Raw genomic sequence first — 14,817 nt, forward strand, 5'->3', positions numbered from 1 at the left:
TTGTTTTCTAGAGTTGCATAGTTGCAGTTGTTTTCGTAGGGCAAAGTGTTAACAATCTTATCACAAATTTTCAGGAATATGAAATTGATAAGACACTGGGAATCAGAGGACCAGAGGATGTGGCCAAAATGGGGATTACAGAGTATAACAATCAGTGCCGAGCAATTGTGATGAGATATTCTGCTGAGTGGAGGGTATGTTGGGTTATTTTCAGTAGAATGAACAGAAAATGTAGTTATTAAATGGGCATTGAAATGGTTTGTGGTCCCTTGTGCTTTTTTTATTAATTTATTTTTTGTAGAAAAAGTATTAGCTTCCACCTTCAACCCTGTTACTTAAACTGTTAGCTTAGACTGAACCATCTCTTTTCTGACTTCTGTGTGCCTAAATTGGTCTAACTTTCTTGAATGATCACCAATAGGGAAAAATCTGATAAGTATAACATAGATATATAGGCCTTTTCTTTTTTTCTCAAATACTTTTTTCAATTTTTTAACTTTTCATTTTGAAATAATTTGACTTATTAAACAATTGAAAAAGTAGTATGATGAGTTCCCCTATATCCTTCATCCATCTTTCCCAGCTGCTAACATCTTCAGTAACCATAGTATTAATAGAATTTTCAAAAGCAGTTGCCACATTAATTTTTATTTTTGGGCTGGGCCCGGTGCCTCACGCCTGTAATCCCAGCACTTTGGGAGGCCGAGGCGGGCGGATCACAAGGTCAGGAGATCGAGACCACGGTGAAACCCCGTCTCTACTAAAATACAAAAAATTAGCCGGGCGCGGTGGCGGGCGCCTGTAGTCCCAGCTACTAGGGAGGCTGAGGCAGGAGAATGGCGTGAACCCAGGAGGCGGAGCTTGCAGTGAGCCGAGATTGCACCACTGTACTCCAGCCTGGTGGACAGAGTGAGACTCCATCTCAAAAAAAAAAAAAAATTTATTTCTGACCAATCACATATTGCCTTCAGTTGTCGTGTCTTTTTAGTCTTCTTGAGTATGGAACATTTATTTAGTCCTTTGTCTTTCCTGGCCTTCTCACTTTTGAAGATTGCAGAGCAGCTATTTTCTAGAATGTCCCTCAGTGTCTGAGGTTTCCTGATTTAGGTTATGCATTTTTGGTGACAATGCCACAGAAGTGATGCTGTGCCCTTCTCAGTGCATCATATCAGGTGGCATGTGTTTTTGTTATGTCTCATTGATGGTGATAACTTTGTTCACTTGGTTAAGGTACTGTCAGCTTTCTGCTTTGTAAAGTTGTAGGTTTTCATTTGTAATTAATAAGTATCTTGTGGGGAGGTTCTTTCCAAATATTCTTTGTCTTGTCATACATTCACGTATTAGTTTTAACATCCATGTATGGTTTTTGCCAGTAATAATTATACCCGTGATATTTGCCAAGTGTTGGTTTGGGTAGACTTTTATAAATGAATATTTATACTTGTAAATAATGTTTTGTGCATGTAGGATGAATGCCAAGAAAACTGGTTCTTAACCTTACATAGTATGTTGTTGGCAATATAGATTTACTTGTGCCATTGATTATTCTATTTTCTCAAAATGTTCATATGTGGTGACAATAGAATTAAACAGACGTTGATGTAAAATTATAAATATCATTGTCTAATACTGTTCTAATATTAATATTTTAAAGTCTACTGTTAGCAGACTTGGCCGATGGATTGACTTTGACAATGACTACAAAACTCTGTATCCACAATTCATGGAATCTGTCTGGTAGGTTTATTTAAAATTGTAAATATGATAAATATTCTATAAATATTATGTTGTATTGATTATTGGAAAAGTGCACTAGCATGAATCAGTTTATTTTTGAGTCCATCGTTATTCCTCTGAAAATCTTTGGGAACAGGTTTGTTTTGAATGTAGGACTTTTCTTGTTATTTTTTTGAGACTGAGTCTCGCTCAGTTGCCCAGGCTGGAGGGCAGTGGTGCAGTCTTGCCTCACTGCAACCTCTGCCTCTCAGGTTCAAGCGATTCTGCTGCTTCAGCCTCCCGAGTAGCTGGGATTACAGGCGCCCACCACCATGCTTGGCTAATTTTTGTATTTTTAGTAGAGATGGGGTTTCACCTTGTTGGCCAGGCTGGTCTCGAACTTCTGACCTAGGTGATCCACCCACCTCGGCCTCTCGAGGTGCTGGGATTACAGACGTGAGCCACTGCGCCCAGCCTTCCAATTGCTTTTCTTAGTTAACATTATGTCTTAAACATCATTTGGTATCAGTAGATATTAGCATGTCAATGTCTACCTGATGTCTTATTGTATTGATCTGTTATAATTTACTGGCCGGTCTCCCAATGGAAGACATTGTTTTTTCACTTATTTGGCAGACAGAAACTCCAAACAGAAAATGGCATAAGTGATTGCATTTTCAGAAATAGAGTTTTGGTTATGTAATTGTGAAACTCCATCTGTTACCAGGTGGGTCTTCAAACAACTCTATGATAAAGGCCTTGTTTATAGAGGTGTGAAAGTCATGCCCTTCTCTACGGCATGTAACACTCCACTTTCCAACTTCGAGTCACACCAGAATTACAAGGTACGTGAAATGTAGAGACATTATTCAGCATTGAGTTCTGTAGTTGGAAGTTGAATAGTTACAATCACAGTAGGTATTCCCAAGTACACCCAGTGTGGAATGTTGCCCACGGCATCAGCCACTTTGGCCACTTCTTACTGAGTGCTGAAAACGTTGCCAGTTAGTATACAAAGGCTCTGTTAAGATGAGGAATTTTTTTTCCACATTGGATTTATGATGTATCTTAATGTGGTAGGTTTTGCTTGTTTTGACCATATTTTTGTGCCTCTCTGTTGGGTTAACAGCTTTGACATGCTTCCCTGTAGTCATCATTTCTTAAGGGTTGGGTAATTTTATGCCTTATCTGGGACCTCATGATATCATTTATTTGTTAACGGTATTTGGAAAAAAATTAATTTGAGGTGCCAAATGGTATTATCTTTCCTCTGATGAAATACAATCAGTTGTTGTTGTTGGTATGATTGAGGTGTTTAGACTTGTTTGATGTTTACAGGGTATACTGTTATACCATATCTAGACAGATACTAAATACTAGTGAGTCTTGTGAAATGTGAACTATCTCTTCTCATGTGTGTATACTGAGTTGTTTTCCGTTTTGAGAGTTTATCTGACCCGTTGTTTTTAAAGGATATTGACTTGTTTGGAATTCTTGTTTCATGGCCTAGGTTTGAAAATTACATTAGTAAAATTTGCCTTACAAAGCATTTTTTATTTATAGAATGCTTTCACATATCCTGTTTGACTGATCTTTGTAAATCCTTGTAAGGCAGGTATGATGATTTCTATTATCTCCTTACTACCTCTCTGATTGTACTCATGTTTGTATTTTTTTAGTAAAATATTTTAAACACTTAACAGTGTAGAGAATAATACAGTAAACACAAGGTTTCCAAGGCTTACCTTTGTCAAATCTTAGTATATTGCTATATTTGGTTGCTTTTTTTATTTAGTTTTGTTTTTGAGACAGAGTCTCGCTCTGTCACCCAGGCTACAGTGCAGTGGCATGATCTCGGCTCACTGCAACCTCCGCCTACCGGATGCAAGCAGTTCTCTGCCTCAGCCTTTGGAGTAGCTGGGATTACAGGTGCCCACCACCACGCATTTTTAGTAGAGACAGGGTTTCACCATCTTGGCCAGGCTGGTCTTAAACTCCTGACCTTGTGATCCACCCACCTCGGCCTCTCAAATTGCTGGGATTACAGGTGTGAGAGACTGTGCCCAGTCTATTTGGTTGCTTTTTAAAAACACTTGAATGTGGGCAGTTTCAGGGACATGCAAAAGTAGACAGAATGGTATAATTAATTTCTGTAGGCCCATTAAGGCTCCCAGCAACCAATGACTGGCTAATCTTGCCTCATTCATACACGTATTCGTTCCCACTTTCGTCCCAATTTTGAAACAAATGCCAGATATCAAATTATTTCATCAAGAAATAATCCAATATAGATCTTTCCTAAAAAATCGTTGTCTTCTTTAAACATTGCCACATTAGCATTCATTCACACCTTAAAAAGTCATTAGCAATTACCTTTTTTTTGTTGTTGTCGTTTTTGAGATCGAGTCTCACTTTGTCACCCAGGCTAGAGTGCAGTGACGTGATCTCGGCCAACCACAGCCTTGACCTCCCGGGCTCAAGTGATCTCCCATTTCAGCCCCCTAAGTAGCTGGGACTCGAGGAACATACACCATACCTAGCTCATTTATGTGTTTCTGTAGAGACGGTTTCACCGTGTTGCTTGGGCTGGTCTTAAACTCTTGGGCTCAAGCAGTCCACCCGCCTTGGCCTCCCAAAGTGCTGGGATTATAAGTGTCAGCCACTGCACCCAGCTACCTGTAATATTTTTAATTTAATATTATTGAATTATTTAATTCCTGAACATTATCAGTTCATATTTCTAATGGTTTAATCATTTCCCAAGGGGTTATATTTTATTTTTTGTTTTTTTTCAATCAGGATCTACCAAGACTTAAATACATGGTGACTATTGTCTTTTTAGGTCTTGTGCACATTTCAGTTGGTTGTACAACAAGTAGTGGAATTACTGAGTCAAAGTATTGTTTGTTTTAATTTTTATTTTTTTGAGACGGAGTCTCACTTTGATGCCCAGGTTGAAGTACGGTGGTGTGATCTTGGGTCACTGTAACCTCTTCTAGATTCGAGCAATTCTCCTGCCTCAACCTTCCGAGTAGCTGGGATTATAGGTGCCTGCCAGCATGCCCAGCTAAGTTTTGTGATTTTAGTAGAGACACGGCTTCTCCATCTCGGCCCGGCTGGTCTTGAACTCCTGACCTCAATTGATCCACCTGCCTCGGCCTCCCAAAGTGCTGGTATTACAGGCGTGAGCCACTGTGCCCAGCTGAGTCACAGAGCATACTTACGTTTAGTTCTAATACTGGGGTTGGGAAACTTTCTTCTACAGATTAAATATTTTAGGCTTTTCAGGCAAAGTGTTCTCAATTTTGTCACCATTCTTTGCTTACCCACTGCATGAAAACAAGTGATGAGCCAGATGTGGCCTGGGGGACATAGTTTGCTGACCTCTATTCTTTTTTTTTTTTATTTGAGACGGAGTCTCATTCTGTTGCCCAGGCTGGAGGGCAGTGGCGCGGTCTCTGCTCACTGCAAGCTCCGCCTCCCGGGTTCATGCCATTCTCCTGCCTCAGCCTCCCGAGTAGCTGGGACTACAGGCGCCCGCCATCACACCCGGCTAATTTTTTGTATTTTTAGTAGAGACGGGGTTTCACTGTGTTAGCCAGGATGGTCTCGATCTCCTGACCTCATGATCCAGCCACCTTAACCTCCCAAAATGCTGGGATTACAGTCGTGAGCCACCGCGCCCGGCCACTGCTGACCTCTATTCTAAGCGGTCTGTGTATTGGTTGTTAACTAATGGTTTTTAAAATTTTTTTGACTCGGTCAAGCACAGTGGCTCACACCTGAAATCCCCGCACTTTTGGAGGCCGAGTTGGGTAGATTGCTTGAGTCCAGGAGTTCAAGAACGGCCTGGGCAACATGGCAAAACCCCATCTCTACTAAAATTACAAAAATTAGCTGGGAGTGGTGGCGTTAACCTTTAGTTCCAACTACTCCAGAGGCTGAAGGAAGAATGATGTGAGCCCAGGAAGTTGAGGCTACAGTGAGCCAAAAGTGTGCTACTTCCCTCCAGCCTGGGTGACAGAGTTAGACTCTGTCTCAAAAAATATATATAAATGTATGTGTATGTATATATGTATGTATACATATATGTATGTATTGTGTATGTGTGTATATATGTGTGTTTTGGGCTTAAAACTTTTATTTATTTATTTTTAGAGGTGGGATTTCAGTCTGTCACCCAGGCTGAAATGCAATGGTGCAAACACAGCTCACTGCAGCCTTGACCTCCTGGGTTCAAATGATCCTCCAGCCTCACCCTCCTGAGTAGCTGGGACCACAGACGTGCATCACCACACCCAGATAATTTTTTTTTTTTTAATCTTTGTAGAGACAGGGTCATACTATATTGTCCCAGCTGGTCTCAAACTCCAGCGCTCGTGCGATCCTCCTCTCTTGGCCTCCCAAAGTGCCAGGATTATAGGCATGAGCCACCGTGCCCTGCCTAAAAAATTTTAATTTTTTACAAAAATTAGCTGGGCATGGTGGTGCGCACCTGTAGTCCCAGCTATTCAGGAAGCTGAGGCAGGAGAATGCTTGAACCCAGGAGGCAGGGGTTGCAGTGAGCTGAGATCACGTCACTGCACTCCAACCTGGGTGACAGAGTGACACTCCGTCTCAAAAAAAAAGAAAAGAAAAAAAATTATTTTTGGACGTTGTTTCAAACTCACAGAAAAGTGGAGAGTTCTTTATATCCTTCCGCTAGATTCCCTAAATGTTAACCTTTTACCACGTTTGCTTTATTGTTTTTTTATGGGAGTGGGGCACAGTACCCTTTGAAAGTAAGTTGTGGGAATTATGGCCCTTTCCCTCTAAAAACTATGTATTTCCTAAAACCAGTAACATTGTTGGAAATAACTGGAGTTAGAAAATTAACATTGATACTATATTACCTCATGTGTAGATCTTATTGGGTTCTGCTTGTCCCAGCAGTGTCCTTTGTAGTTAAAAAAAAGAAAGAAAGAAAAAGACCTGCATCCTGTGCTTCATGCAGTGGTGTATCTCCAGACTTCTCTAATCTTAAACAGCTCTTTAGTCTCTTTATGCTTCATAATACTGACATATTTGAGGAGGTACAGGCCAATAGTAGTGTCCCTTATTTCAGGTTTGATGTTTTACGTGTGACTAACAGCTCTTGTGTCACTTTGTTTAAATTGCAGTTTGTTTTTGTTGGGGATTGATTTTTTTTCCTACCTTAGAGCTATTTATTTTTAAATCTTTGATATTTTTGTATTGAGACATTGCCACAGAGTTGGAGACAATCTTATTCTTATTTAATGAGCTGAATTTATATGGGTTTATTACAATTTCATGTATGTGTTGCTTTAGTAGGATCTTTTTGGTATTTTGCGCATAAAGATAACCATATTCCAGAACAGTTATCTTTTTGATCCAACTCTTCATGAACTTATAAAATAATCATAATACTGAAACCTCCATCGTATGTTCCTCCTTAGACATGACTTTAAAAAGTTACCAGAGGCCAGGCACGGTGACTCAGGCCTGTAATCCTGTCACTTTGGGAGGCTGAGGTGGGAGGATCACCTGAGGTCAGCAGTTTGAGACCAGCCTGACCAATATGGGGTAACCCCATCTCTACTAAAAATAGAAAAATTAACTACGTGTGGTGACACGCACCTGTAATCCCAGCTACTCGGGAGGCTGAAGCACAAGAATCTTGAATCCAGGAGGCAGGGGCTGCAGTGAGCCGAGATTGTACCACAGCACTCCAGCCTAGTGACAGAGTGAGACTCCATCTAGAAAAAAAAAAAAAAAAAAGTCACCAGATGTTAAAAGATTTTATTTTTGTGACTACTAAGGTGATGATTAAAACATTTTTTAAAGTATTTAAAATTTTTTTACTTGGAATTTCTTGCTATTTTGTAAGTCTGGTAAGTGGTTTCTTCAGTTTACCCTGAAGATTTATTTTATTCCTCTTTAGTAGGATCAGTTCCTTTTTCTTAGGTGTCTTATTGTGGATTTGTAAAACAATACTTTACTTCAATTTATTTCAGGATGTTCAAGATCCTTCAGTATTTGTAACTTTCCCTTTGGAAGAAGATGAAACTATATCTTTAGTTGCTTGGACAACCACTCCCTGGACTCTACCTAGTAACCTTGCTGTCTGTGTTAATCCAGAAATGCAATATGTGAAGATTAAAGGTAAGTGGGAGGCTAGTTACTTTGATTAATATGGATAAGATAATTTTATAATTTGGAAAATATGAAAGCTTACCTTTCTTTTTGCATGAAGAATAGAATTATTTGAAGAGAAGCTGACTTAGAAAAATAACCTTAAACATTTGTTTTCATTTCTAATTGAAAACTAACATGACAATCAAAATAGTACAGAGATGTAAAAAGTAGAACATAAAATTTTCTTATAATTTCCAGTTTATAGTATGTTTTTCCACAGCATGCCCCTGTGACAGATGAAGAATCTAAGATTCAGCGATGTGGCATCACGTCGTTACTAGTAATTGGTACCAGAACTTGAGAACTTTTTGCCTTTCAGATGTCCCCTGGTAGAGAGTTACCAGTCTCAACAAGGGCCTTTCTGAGATTTAAAAAGAAGTTTGGTACTTTGTGAACAAATATACCTTCAGGTTTGGATAGTTTTGTGGCGGTAAAAGAAAAAGAGAAAAACTCATTGTCAGGAAAAAAGGTATGGCGCTGCTGCTGTGGAAAACAGTGACATTTCTTCAGAGAGCTGAATGGAATTAACGCTGTGGCGCAACAATTTCACTTCTGGGTGTTTTCCTCAAAGCATGGAAAGCAGTCTTGAAGAGTTACTTGGACACCCATGTTCAAAGTAGCGTTATTCTTGATAGTCAAAAGGTAGAAGCAACCCAAGTGTCTCTCATTGGATAAATGAATAAACCGAATAGGGTATTTACATGCGATGGAATATTATTCAGCCTAAAAAAGGAAGGGAATTCTGATACAGGCTATGCCTTGGATGAACCTGGAGGATATTATGCTAATTAAAATGAACCAGTCACCAAAAGACAAATACTGCATTATGAGGTATTGAGAAGTGAAATTCAGAGAGCAAAGACGAGTAGAATGGTGGTTGACAGAGGCGGGTAGGGAAGGGGGAGTTACCATTTAATGAGTACAGAGTTTCAGTATAGGAAAATGAAAAGGTTTGGGGTATTGATAATGGTAATGATTACACAACATGGTAGATGTATTTAATGCTGTGTAAGAATGGTTACCGTGATTTTTTTGAATAGTTGTATTAAAACAGTCAACTTAATTGAACAATAGCTTGTGCTGATACAGGAAAAATATTGAGAAAGGAATGGGAAAAGATTGGGTATCAGAAAAAAGGTACAGAGGGAGTTTTTTATTTGTTCTTTCCTGGGAGCAAATAGGACTAAGAGTTGACCTGCTGGAAAGAGCTATTGGCCACAAAGAGACCTGGCTCAGGTGTCTGCAGCTGCTTCTCTGGAGCAAGGACAGTCCCATCTGCACAATTTCTCTGTGTCACTGGTGGGTCACTGGCCATTCTATAGTGAGCTTGAAAATCTCAGCAGCCATCTGACTGAGATCTCAAGACACATCACCCACCTACCTGTGTATAACTCTTGTGCTTGACAGACTTTGTATCTGAGCTTTATCAGAAAATGTGGGCTCCACTTAACAGTGAAGTTCCTGTGAGGTCAGAGCTAGGGCGTGGCAGCCTTATTCGTAGTAGTTTTTCAATTAATTGCAAAGGCTTTTGCAATGACCCATAGATACTTATAGTGAGCTAAATATATGACATAGGCTATAGTGAATCTCATATATGTAATATCATAACTTACGAGTGAGGGTTTAAATCGGCCTATATTTTCAGTATCAAAGTTTTAATTGTTCATACATTTGCTCCAGCTTTTCTTTTCCTAGGATGCCCCAGGTATCCTCCAGAAACACTTACAATAAGGGTACACAGATACATCAAGGACATTCATTATCCCAGTATTCATAGTAGTGAAAATTTGAAAACAATTTAAGTGTCTGTCAACTTGTTAGAAATAACTCATACCTCTATAAAATGGAATCTTATAGAACTCTTCAAAAGAATGAGAAAAGTCTGTATGTGCTAATACATGGAAGAATGTTGACAGTTTATTAAGTGAAAAGCTGCAAAACCAGATAGAATATTACCTCAATTAAAAAAATGAAAAGAACTTACACATTTACATATATGTTTGATAGTGTATACATAGAAAAATATCTGGATCAATAGATACCCAAATGAGAATGTCTGAGAGGGGATGATAATATGTGGCACTTACTTTGTGAGCTACTCTGTCAATGTTATTTTTAAACATTGATATGTTTACCCTGTGAAGGAAAAAAGAACAATTTACTTAAAATGGATATCTGAGCAATAAATAATAACTGCCGACTGCCTATGTGCATTTGATGTTTTTGTCATTTTCATGTTTGGGAAGCAGCATACCGTAGTGTTCTTTGCAGTATTTCTCTGTGAGTACCGGGCACACCAGAGGCACATGGTACAGGAGCTTCTCAGGAAAAAAGTATGCTTGATGCATATCTTTAGAATCAGCCAAATTCAGAATATAACCTAAGTCCACATTTTTCCTTTTTCTCATAGATGTTGCCAGAGGAAAATTATTCATTTTAATGGAAGCCAGATTGTCAGCCCTTTATAAATTGGAGAGTGACTATGAGATCCTTGAAAGGTGAATATTCCAGTAGTTGCTCTCCGTGTGTGTGTGTGTGTGTGTGTGTGTGTGTGTGTGTGTGTCTGTGTGTGTTTCTTTAGTTTTAAAAGGAGAGAAGCTTTATTATCCAAAAGCTTGCATTATTCACATTTAGTTTTAAGTACTAACACTAATACTTTGCAGTCACACATTACAGCATCAATGGCTAGGGCTAAGAAGCCAGTAAACCATAGGGGAGTGGTAGCTTGATATGGCTGTAGCCTCATCTTTGATTTTAATCTAATTGTGAGTTTACCTTTCTCCTTTTCTAGATTTCCTGGTTCCTATCTTAAAGGCAAGAAGTACAGGCCCCTGTTTGACTATTTCATGAAGGTAAGCTTAGGGACCACTGCTGTGGGGGCTCTCCACAATCTGATTATTTGATAGCTGGAGTGTTGTGATAAGTGGAATTGACATTGCTTTTATGAGTGTACTTGAATCCAGAAAGTCTGCTTTAGTGCCAACAAAATTAAATTATTTGTGTTGCTTTTTTGTTTTAGAGGATTTTTTTTTTTTTTTTTAAACAGGGTCTGCTCTGTCCCTCTGTCCCCCAGGCTGGAGTGCAGTGGCACGATTATGGCTCACTGCAACATTGACCTCTTGGGCTCAAGTGATTCCCCTGCCCATCTCAAGTAGCTGGGACTACTGGCACACGCCACCATACCTGGCTAAGTTTTTAATTTTTTGTAGAGACAGAATCTCGCTATGTTGCCCAGGCTGGTCTTGAACTCCTGGGATTACAAGCATGAGCTACTGTGCCTGACTGAGATTTTTTGTTGTTGTTGTTTTTGAGACAGTCTTGCTCTGTCGTCCAGGCTGGAGTGCAATGGCGTGATCTTGTCTCACTGCAACCTCTGTCCCCCAGGTTCAAGTGATTCTCCTGCCTCAGCCTCCCAAGCAGCTGGGATTACAGGCATGCTGTAATTTTTGTACTTTTTAGTAGAGATGGGGTTTCGCCATCTTGGCCAGGCTGGTCTTGAACTCCTGACCTCATGATCCACCCGCATTGGCCTCTCAAAGTGCTGGGTTTACAGGCGTGAGCCACCACACCCGGCCAAGCTGGGATTTTTTATTTCAACATTTTTCTCAAATTGTATGAGGAATCACTTTACATTTGATTGGATTTTTAGGTGTATATTTTTATTGCATGTAGTCTACATATCGCCCAGGGTATTTATCGAGGTGTGTGTTTGTTTTGACAAAGTTAAGATAGTAAATCACAGTAACACTGTGTGTAAAGATAAACACAATTTTATTTCAAGGAGGTTAATGAGGCACGTGTTTTAAATCTAGGCACCACGACAGAGCTCATACATTTAGCACCTTAGTTTCTTCAGAGTCATAAAGTTGTTTTATGTGGTTTTATTTTCTGACAATGAAGAATCCACAACTACAGTTGCAAACCCTGTTGCCACCACTCCCACACTCTCACCAAAAGAATAATGTCAAGGAGGAATTCTTCCATCCTTATTTAAAGGTCTTGAAATGAGATAATGAGCAGACCTGGCCTTATGGTTATGTGGAAATAATAATCAACTAGACATATCACTTACATACCATCCCAGAAAAAAATGTTCGCTGAACCCTCTGTTGTTTATGTTCCGTGTGGGACAAGTCTGATTGATTCAGGAGACCTCTGTGGTTTGGGCCCTATCCACAGTGTGTCTGTTACCTGCCTCTTCACTTTTGTGCGTCTTGAGTGTTTTCCCACATTTCTCATTGCCTGCGTAATAGCCTTCTTCCTCCTCCCACGTTGCTGCCCAGTGGATTTACATATGCTCTGCCTTCATCCCATTCCTCCCTACAAGCATCAGTTACTTCCCAGCATTCGGGACGTGCCCTCCCCAGTCAGTGTGCGGCAGACCAGCTTCCTGACTTCATCCTCCCACATTACTTTAGATGTATGCTTTATTCAGTCAAACTGGCTCTTGCCTTTCCTGCTTCCCTGCCTTTTTTTTTTCATGAAGTTTTCCTACCATTTTAGAAGTCTTCATCTTTTTTTTATGTTGCTATCTGCTGAGTTAACTCACCCTTCAAGTCTAAACTCAGATGTCATCTGAAAGTTTTCTGAAATGTATCTTTGGTTTCTCCCTTGGAAAAATGTCATTACTTCATTCCATTCTCCTATCATATAGCTTAACATACTTTGGTTTATGTTTTTTTTTTTTTTTATTATCTAAAATCTCTTCCACTGGATTAGTGACTCTTCACCTTTCTGAATCACAAAACCTGTTGAGAACCCAAAAACTTCGGCCAGGCGCAGTGGCTCAAGCCTGTAATCCCAGCACTTTGGGAGGCCGAGACGGGCGGATCACGAGGTCAGGAGATCGAGACCATCCTGGCTAATACGGTGAAACCCCGTCTCTACTTAAAAATGCAAAAAAAACTAGCCGGGCGACGTGGTGGCGCCTGTAGTCCCAGCTACTCGGGAGGCTGAGGCAGGAGAATGGCGTAAACCCGGGAGGCGGAGCTTGCAGTGAGCTGAGATCCGGCCACTGCGCTCCAGCCTGGATGGCAGAGCGAGATTCCGTCTCAAAAAAAAAAAGAGAGCCCAAAAACTCGACCCCCTGAAAAAATAGACGTGGACACACTAGACAGGAACTTTAAGTAGAGGTCTGTCTAGAATATGCACTTGGTACATATAAGTTGAATAACACCTACTCATTAAATAAACTTTAGCTAACTACCTGAAACCTTCGGTGACTTTAGACAGGTACTGTAAATCGTTTGACCCAGGATAGAATCATCTGATGTTCACTGAAACATACTTGTTCTGAAGGATCAAGGGAAGCTGTGTCAGCAGACATTGCCTGTGGAGCAGCGCTGCCGCTCCTGGTGGTTGGTATCTACTGACCTGGGTGGAAGCAGCCCTGCCACAGCCTGGGTAGGCCCAAAGTAGACCCCAAGAGACAAGATGCAGTGATTTTGTCTATACTGCTTCTAAGTATAGAACATGTAACTAAGTATACATGTTATTCTAAGGACCCATGTATTCTGTCCCTTCTGTTTAAACTATCGAAGTTTTAGCACCTGTCATACCATAACTTCTAAAATGTTTCAAGGTGATTTGAGTTACAGCAATTAAAATTTTATGGTTATTTTTTAAGTTTAGTTTTAAGTTCCAAAGAAACCAAGTACTGTGATATAATTGCAAATAACGTTGTGTTTGCAGCCAGAAGACCTGTTCCAGGTCCTGGCTTCATCACTGTTAGTTATGTGATTTGGATAAGACTAAATTTAATCTTTGTTCTGAGTTTGCTCATCTGTGAAATGCAAATACAGCCAGAATATTTTTAAGACATGGGAATACTAATAGCTTGTTCACAGAATTATAGGAGTTAAACGTGAAAATCATTCATGAAAGTACTTTTTACCAATGCAAAAAGGAAGGACATCAAAGGGCCAGTTTGGTAGAAACAAGGGTTTGTGGAAAGAAATGTAAAGAGGTGAAAGTAAAAGAGTAGGTCTGTTCGCATTATATGTATTAACGTGATGATATTGCTGTTGCAAAGAAAATGAAATTGAGTACTTTTCCCCTGAATATTAAGGTGGTGGAGTACCTGTAAGTAGAACTTACTACTCGTGGCTCCCACCTGTTCCTTTTAAGATTTGCCTTTATGACTGAATAACTTGAGCTGAGTCGAACAGAAAAAGAAGCAAAACATATGCAGTGATTGAAAATGTACCAGGAAGTGAACAATTTAGGGACCATGCTTTCTGAGACTGTATCCTAAACTGCATACTGGGAGCAAAAAGTTGGGAGAGAGAGAACTAATGAAAAATATCAGTTTGTAACCAAGGAAATTAGAAATTTTTATATGCCAGTCTCCAGATAATTATTTCATTTGTAAGTGGTAACTTTTTATTTATGGGAAAAAATGTGTTGAGTTAGCATGTTTCTTCCCAGCCTGAATTGTTCTTTTCTATTTCTGAAAATAATTTTACCTGTTAAAAGTGTTTTCAGGTTCTTAGGAAAAACTGTTACAAAGTTAACATTGTAACACATTAATGTTTCATCCCTGAAGCCAGCTGTCCTTTCTTTCCAGTGTAAAGAGAATGGCGCTTTCACTGTGCTTGTTGACAACTACGTGAAGGAAGAAGAAGGCACAGGGGTTGTCCACCAAGCTCCTTACTTTGGTGCTGTGAGTAGCATAAGTCTGGCAAATGTATTTGAGAAGTATGTCGGTAGCCACTTTTCATAGATGCGGTGTCATGTGTCTCATCACGTTGGGTCACCAGGTAGGCCTCTTTGCTGGCTCACTGCCTGCAAGATGGCTTGTAAAATTTGCATCTGCAATTCCCTTTCATCCCAAGCTGATTTCTGTAAAGAGTGGGCCAAATCCAGTAAACTCTTTCTGGTGTGCAGTTCTGTGAGTTTTGACAGGCA

The 14,817-nt window shown here is 39.8% G+C and overlaps 1 protein-coding gene across 2 annotated transcripts in view; it reads left to right on the plus strand.

Moving 5' to 3' along the window:
• IARS1 (isoleucyl-tRNA synthetase 1) overlaps nt 1-14,817 on the plus strand; it is a 43,765-nt gene that overhangs the window by 6,049 nt on the left and 22,899 nt on the right. For both annotated transcript variants that reach the window (XM_017853704.1, XM_017853705.1), the window contains exons 4-10: nt 75-194; nt 1,655-1,737; nt 2,444-2,561; nt 7,731-7,878; nt 10,322-10,409; nt 10,703-10,763; nt 14,477-14,572. In XM_017853704.1, the coding sequence (XP_017709193.1) occupies nt 75-194; nt 1,655-1,737; nt 2,444-2,561; nt 7,731-7,878; nt 10,322-10,409; nt 10,703-10,763; nt 14,477-14,572 (714 nt within the window). The remainder of the gene's footprint in view (nt 1-74; nt 195-1,654; nt 1,738-2,443; nt 2,562-7,730; nt 7,879-10,321; nt 10,410-10,702; nt 10,764-14,476; nt 14,573-14,817) is intronic.

This window comes from Rhinopithecus bieti, unplaced genomic scaffold (assembly GCF_001698545.2).
Source record: "Rhinopithecus bieti isolate Rb0 unplaced genomic scaffold, ASM169854v2 scaffold_37505, whole genome shotgun sequence".
NCBI classification, from domain to species: Eukaryota; Metazoa; Chordata; class Mammalia; order Primates; family Cercopithecidae; genus Rhinopithecus; species Rhinopithecus bieti.